The sequence below is a fragment of the Cygnus atratus genome, chromosome 26 (genome assembly GCF_013377495.2).
Source record: "Cygnus atratus isolate AKBS03 ecotype Queensland, Australia chromosome 26, CAtr_DNAZoo_HiC_assembly, whole genome shotgun sequence".
Lineage (NCBI taxonomy): Eukaryota > Metazoa > Chordata > Aves > Anseriformes > Anatidae > Cygnus > Cygnus atratus.
In genome coordinates this window covers 1817654-1824782 of record NC_066387.1, presented here as the reverse complement: position 1 = coordinate 1824782, position 7129 = coordinate 1817654, and the positions used below count along the sequence as shown (strand labels likewise).

The following is a 7129-nucleotide window of genomic DNA, read 5'->3' as shown; positions in this document are numbered from 1 at the left end:
GGGGGGGCTCGCTGCGGGTTTATTGGTGGGGGGGGGTACAAAGCTTCACAGTTTCGAGTCGGCGTGGGAGCCAGGCAGCACCGGGTGCTGCTGGGGGGGGGGTGGGGCACAGGTCGCAGCCCCCACCCTGTATCCACCCCCCCCCCCCCCCCCCCAAAAAGCTCATATAAAATACAAAAAGGCACCCGGGGGGGGGGGGAGGGGGGGCAGGTAGAACCCCCCCCCAGCCCCATACAGCAGAGCCCCCAACCCTGGGGGGGGGTGGGTTGAGGGGGGGGTTGGGGGTGGGGGCTGTGCATCCCTTTGTGTGGGGGGGTCCCCACCGGGTGTTAGTTGGCTCCGTCGATGTGGAGGGGGGGACACGGGGGTCCCGGCCGCGCGGTGCCGGGGCAGGGGTGGCCGTTGAGCTGGGGGGGCGCCGCCGCCTTCTTGGGGGTGACGGGGCAGGCGGCCCCCGCCGGGCAGGCGCGCTTCGGGCTCAGCGCCGGCCGCTGCATCTTGTGCTCCAGCAGCATGTGGTTCTGGGGGGGCAGCCCCAGGCAGGCCCTGCCGGGGGGGGGGGAGGGAGAGAGAGGCTCAGGGGTGGGCGCCGGCACCCACCGGGGCTGGGGGGGCCACAAGGACTGGGTGCCAGGACCCCCATGGCCCCGCACACCCCATGCACCGGGACCCATCAGGATTGGGGACCCCAAATATTAGGTACCAGGACCCCGTGGTCCTGGGCACCCCATGCACTGGAACCCACCAAGGTTGGGGACCCCCAAATATTGGGTACCAAGACCCCTTGGCCCTTGGCACCCCATGAACTAGGACCCACCAAAGTTGGGGACCCCCAAATATTGGGTGCCAGGTCCCCATGGCACCCCATGCACCAGGACCCACCAGCATTGGGAACCCCCCAAATATTGGGGTACCAAAACCCAATGGCACCGGGCACCCCCTGCACCAGCACCCTGCAGGGTTGGGGACACCCCTGGGGACCCATCAGCGTTGGGTGCCAGGACCCATTGGCGTTGGGCGCCCTGGGCATCAGGAACTGGGACCAGCAGGGACTGGGTGCTGGGACCGACTGGTGCTTGGCACCCCTTGCGTTGGGTACGGGGGCTCGGTGGCGTAGGACACCCCGGGGAATTGGGCACCCCCTGCATTAGGCACTGGGGGCTGCTGGTGGTGGACACCCCCAGCATTGGGACCCACCAAGATTGGGCACCCCCAGCACTGGGACCCCATTTGCACTGGGCACTGGGCACTGGGCACTGGGACCCACCGGTGCTGGGCGCCAGGCACCAGGAATCCCCTGGGCTCTGGAACCATCACGCACCAGCACTGGGCACAGGGACCCACCAGTACTGGACACCCCAAACCTTGTGCACCGAGGACCCCCTGGTGCTGGACACCCCATGCATTGGTCCTGAGCACCCATGGGTGCTGGGCACCCTGTGTACGGAGCACCAGGACCCGTGGCTGGGTCTGGCACCCGCAGCCTTCGGGCACCGGGGGCATCGAGAGCCCCGCAGGGGGAGCCACCAGCAGCGGCCACCACAGGCCCGGCCGCCCCCGGGGACCTGTCCCCAAGGCTGGGGGGATCCCGGGACCCCCAGGAAAGGCCACCTCCCGGTGACCCCCAGGCGCAGGTACCTCAGGATGTTCTCGATGCAGCTGCGCTGGCGGAAGAGGGCGTTGACGACGGGGGTGCCCTCGGGCACCAGCGGGGCCTTGCAGAGGAAGGCGACGATGGAGAGGACGCTGTGGAAGCCCTGGAACTCGGGGTCGCCCTCGGTGCAGAAGGTGATGCGCTGGCACAGCTCCGTCAGGATGGCCAGGTCCAGGATGATGGGGCTGGCCAGCAGCGAGTCCTACGGGCAGCGAGGGGCACGGGGTGAGGTCCTCACCCGGCCGGGCTCGGGGACGTGTCACCCCGCCAGCCCCGCGCGCCGCGCACCTCGCACGTGTTGTGGATGACGATGGTGTTGGTGCCGCCCATCATGATCTCCGACGTGTACTCGTCCAGCGCGCGCTTGCTGTCCCCCACGTAGGGCACGTACTTGATCACCACCTGCCAAGGGACGCCCCCGTCAGCCCCCCATCGCCCCCACGGGCCCCCTCCCCAAATATCGGGCCCCCCCGTCCCCAACTCACGCAGTGGTCGGGCTTGTCGTGCGGTCCGTAGAGGACGGGGTTGGCCTGCACCGTGTCATCCACCACGTTGCTCTTGGAGATCTCCTTGGAGCGGAACTGCTGCGGGGCCGAGAGGTTCTTCCCGTCGTTGTTCCCCAGGTGGTTGTAGCTCACGATGGACTTGGTCTGGGTGGGGGCAGCAGGCAGGTCGACCCCCGGGTCCGTCCCCCCGCGGGGACATCGCAGCCGGGCCCCGAGGCGCCACGCGCAGCCCCGTCCCCGCGTACCTTGAGCCCGGCGCCCACCAGGAAATCCACCAGCACCGACTTGAGCTTGGTCTGCCCCGACTTGAAGTCGTCGCCGCAGATGAAGACGCGGCGCTGGGCGGCCAGCTCCACCGCGCCCGGCACGAAGGTGTTCTGGGGGGACCCGTTGATGTAGGCGCAGCCCTCCAGGATGCTGGCCACGGCGAAGAGCGTGGACGGGGACACCTCCAGGCCTCGCTGCGGGGACACGGGGCGGCTCAGCGCCGGCGGCACGGTGCGTGTGTGTTGTGTGTGTCCCCCTCCCGCGCGCCCTCACCTCGATGGCCCGCAGCAGGTTGTCGGCGGTGTCGTTGAGCCCCGGCACGACGTCGCAGAAGCGCTCCGTGTTGGCCGTCCACAGCACGATGACTTTGTCCACCCCGCTGCTCTCCCTGAAGTCCCGGATGTCCCTGCGGATCTGCTCCACCTGCCGTGACCGCGGGACGTGGGGACGGGTCAGTGTCGCGTCCTCATCCTCACCCCCCCCCTCTCTGCCCCTCCACCGTCCCCCCGGCACCTGCTCGGCCTTGGAGCCGCGGAGCACGTTGTCCGCCCTCTCCTCCTGGTTGGCGGCGATGAACTCGGGGATGTAGATGGAGGGCCGGGGCTTCATCTTCTCCATGTGGGGCCAGAGCTGCTCCTGCAGAGGCCAGTCCAGCACCTCCGCCCGCCGCATGGCCTCGGCCAGGTTCAGTGAGGAGATGTCCCAGCCTGCGGGGGGGACGCGACCATGCTGGTCCCGCACCCCCTGCCTGTCACCAGGCCCCCCGCCCGCCCCACCTACCATCAAAGACGATGTCGTTGGGGTGCACCATGGGCAGCAGGTCCCGGAAAGGCACGTAGACGTCACCGGTGGGGCCGGTGCCCAGGCACACGGTGGAGGCTTGGAGCAGCGAGCCGTAGTAGTTGGCTTTCTGGGGAGGAGAGCGTGACGATGAGCAACCGGCACGGGAGACCCCACAAAACCAGGAACCCGGGGCCACAGCCCCCTTCCGCAGGACCCGGGTGGGGACGGGACCACCTCGGGTGCCCCCATCCCCATCGGGGTGCAGCCCGGACACCCACCTTGCGCCCCGTCTTGGTCATCCAGGACAGGCCCAGCCTGTTGGCCAGCACGGCCGCCGTCACCGTGGTGCCGTTGTTGCCTCCCCAGCCCACCAGCATCAGGCCCAGGCGGGGGACCTGCCGCCCCGTGCGGAAGGTGAAGCGGGTGGAGCACGGCCTCACCTGCACGGCACAGACAGCGGGGACGTGAGCGGGCACCGAGAGGGCCGGACCCGGTGCCACGAGGCCGGGCGCTGGTGTTCCCAACCCCGCCGTCCCCATCCCGTACCTTGGTGACGCCGTTCTCCTTGCAGACGTGCACGGTGCTGTACGTGTACTTGGCCTCGATGAAGTCCTTGCTGTACGTGACATCGGGGCTCTCCACAAGGAATGTCTCTGCCATTGTTCCTGGAGCTGGAATTGGAGGAAATGGGTGGCACCCCCGGAGCCTGGCACGCCGGCCTCCCCCCCCCCAGCCCCGCTGGGATGTGGCTCCGGGCTGTGCTGGTGGGGACGGCTGGCTCCAAGCCCCTGTCCCTGTCCCCTCCCAGCTCAGCACCGCTGCCCCCAGCCCCAGGACATCACCGAGCCCCCGACAAGCAGGGATGGCACGGGGCAGGCTGTCCCCGCTGTCCCCAAAGTCCCCTCTGTCCCCAAAATCCCCGCTGTCCCCATCCCCCGGGTGGCAGATGGCACAGGGGACCGGTGCCAGCAGGACCAGGGGTTACCGGGGGTTACCGGGGATGGCATCGGGGCTTACCGGAGACACCGGGACCGGAGCCACCCCCCCGCTCCGTGCCACCGGGACCCCGGGGGGGCGGCCCGGAGCGCGCAGCCCGGGGAGGGGGCGCGGGGACGCGGCGACCCCGGGGCCGTCCCCAGGGGTGCGGAGGGCGGCAGGAGCCGGGTCCCACCCCCCTCCTCGCCCCGGTTTAGGGGGGGGGGGGGGGCACTCACCGGAGCGGGGGGCGCGCAGGAGCCCGGTGCCGGTGCTGCCCCACGGGGGGATGCGAGCGCGGCTGGGGCTTCCCCTCGGCTCCCGCCGCTTAATCGGCTCCCAGGGCCCGCCCCCCCCCCCGGCTCCGCCCAGCCCAAAACTTTCCATCCTCGCCGGACCCCCCAAGGTCCCGTCCCCCCCCCCCCCCCCCCGCCCCCGCACGTGCCCCGATACCGGCGGATGGGGGGGGGGGGGGACGGGGCGGGGGAGGCACCGGGCACGGCCCCAGCTCGCCCCCGGCCCCCGCTGCCCTGCGCGCTGCCGGGCTCCGTGCGCCCGGCACCGGCTCCGTGCGCGCCCCAAGGGCAGGGGCCCCCCGGGCGGGGGGGTTTCCCCGGGGGGGGGGGGTTTCCCCGGGGGGGGGGGGGGGGTCCCGTGTCCCCCCGTGTGTGTCGTCGTCCCCCCCCCCCGGTTCTCACCGGCGGGGCCCGGAGCGGGGCGGGCCGAGCCCTCCCGCAGCGCCGCGCCTCCAGAAGGGGAAGCGGCCGCTGACCCGGGAAGGGGAAGTGGCACCGGGGCAGGGGCCGGGGGGGTCCCGCCGCCGCCTTCCGCCCATTCACGGCCCCGGGCCCGGGGCTTCCGGAGCGGTGGGGATGGGGAAGGGGGGGGTGGAACCGGAGCTTGCCCACGGGGCCGGGCCCACGCGGCCGGAGCCGCCTGGGGCATCCCGGAGCCCCCCGCAAGGGGACCCCGGAGCTCCCCGAATGGGGGCCTGGAGCTCCTGGCACCGTCACCACGCAGCACCCAGCACCCTGCAGCCCCCGGCTTGGGCATCCGAAAGCCCCCATTTTGGGGACCCTGCAGCCCCCATCCCCATCACCCTGTGGCCCCCATTATCATCACCCTGCAGCCCCCGTCACTGTCACCCTGCAGCCCCCACCACCCTGCAGCCCCTGGCTTGGGCATCCCAAATCCCCTATTTCTGGGGACCCCACAGCACCCACCACCGTCACCCTGCAGCCCCCATCGCTGTCATCCTGCAGCCCCCATCACCATCACCCCACAGCCCCCATCACCCCCATCCAGCCCATCCCAGAGCCCCCCGGCGTTCTGACCCCACAGCCCCCAGCACGGGCACCCTGACGGTGGCAGCCTGCATCCCTGTCTCGCCCTGCAGCCCCCACCCCATTGCGGGGAGGGGGCCGCCGGGCGCTGCCCCCCCTTTGGCCACGGGAGAGGCCGCCGGGAGGCTGCTCCCAGCCTCTGCGGAGGACGGGCAGCGGGACAGCGAGGGGGCCCCGGGGGGCCTGGCTGCCATTTCAATGGGAAGGCCCCGCTTCAAAGGAACCCCCACCCCTCTTCCCCAACACCCCCCCCCGGAGCAGGAGCAACGCCCGTGTCCCCCCGCATCCCCCCCCCCAGCGCTCCCAGCCCCTTCCCCACCCATGCTCCCCGCCGACGTGGCGAGGACAGCTCGGCTGCCACCCACCCGCCAGCCCCGGGCCCTGGCTCCGCGGGGGCCGCTGGCACCGCCAAGCGTGTGCAGAGGTTTGTTTTTTTTTTTGGGGGGTGGGGGCACATGGGGGGGATGACACGCGGGGACCACCGGGGCCGGGCACCTGCTGGGGGAAGCCGCCGGGCATCGGCGGTGCCGGGGGCGTCGGGGCCCGAGGGCCGCATCCAGGCCGTGGGCAGCGGCGGAACAATGCGCCCTCAGTGCCGGGCTGGAGCACAAAACGAGCCCCGCGCTGGAATTCCAGTGCCTCAGCAAATTATTGAAACAAAAATAACATTTCTTTGTACAATAATCCTGGGGCGGGGAGGGTCCAGGCAGCGCTGCCAGGGGCCGAGAACTGGTATTTTTCCACTGGCTTTCCTTTTTTTGCCCCCTCCCAGAACTCCCACCATTGTTCCTTCCCCCACTCCCTTCCCACCCCTCCCACGCTCGGCACCGCATGAGCGGGGCTCCCTTGTTCCTGCTCCCGGCGCTCATGGGCCGGGCGCCCGGGCCGGCCGCCCAGCGCCTTCAGCTCCCCAGCTGCCGGGGGCTGGCGGGGGGCCAGGCGAGCACGGAGCCATAGCGACCAGCGCGGCCCCAGAGCAATGGCACCGGGAGGTGTCCCCCACCCCCCAAAAAAAAACCCTCCGCCAGGCCCCAAACCCACCCATACGTCGCGTTCAGGGCCTGATTCTCTTCCCCCAACTGGGGGGCGGGTTGCTTATGGGGACCCCCTGGAGGGCATCCCCCCATCCCCCATCCCTTTCCCTTATAATACCGCCCCAATTCCCTATCCCAAAGCCGCTGTTTTTACCCCAAGCCCTCCCGCCCGCAGCAGGCTGCCTCCTGCACCTTTGGGATTTGGGATTTTTCCCTTGGCGTTAAATAACCGCCAGCCTCTGACCCTCCCTTATCTTCGCCCATGGCCGCTGCTGGCAGCTCCTTTTCCTCTCCTTCCTGTCCCCTCGCCGTGACCCGCCGGGAGCCACGCACCCAAGGACGGACGGACGGACACGTGCAAAGGGACAGACGGATGGACAGCTCAGGGTGGTCGCCGCGCCGCGGTGGGAGCACGGCAGCGGTGCTGCAAGAGGGACCGGCTCCGGCCGAGCGTGTCGAGGGCAAATTAGGCTAATGAGCTTCCTCCTGGAAACGAGCCGCCAAGCAAAAGGCGCGCGACCTGACCCCACGGGACGGAAAAACCCGCGGCTGTTTCGCCGTGTTTTG

At 70.6% G+C, this 7129-nt stretch overlaps 1 protein-coding gene across 1 annotated transcript; it reads right to left on the bottom strand.

Moving 5' to 3' along the window:
• ISYNA1 (inositol-3-phosphate synthase 1) lies at nucleotides 1-4948 on the bottom strand. Its single transcript, XM_035569811.2, has 11 exons — nucleotides 4884-4948; nucleotides 3757-3881; nucleotides 3489-3650; nucleotides 3208-3337; nucleotides 2941-3134; nucleotides 2701-2850; nucleotides 2406-2621; nucleotides 2140-2304; nucleotides 1943-2056; nucleotides 1639-1856; nucleotides 1-546 (listed from the first exon to the last, which is right to left on the bottom strand). Exons 2-11 carry the CDS (start codon nucleotides 3868-3870, stop codon nucleotides 330-332), a joined length of 1680 nt encoding a protein of 559 aa, XP_035425704.1. The 5' UTR covers nucleotides 3871-3881; nucleotides 4884-4948; the 3' UTR covers nucleotides 1-329.
• Nucleotides 4949-7129: the final 2181 nt, after the last annotated feature.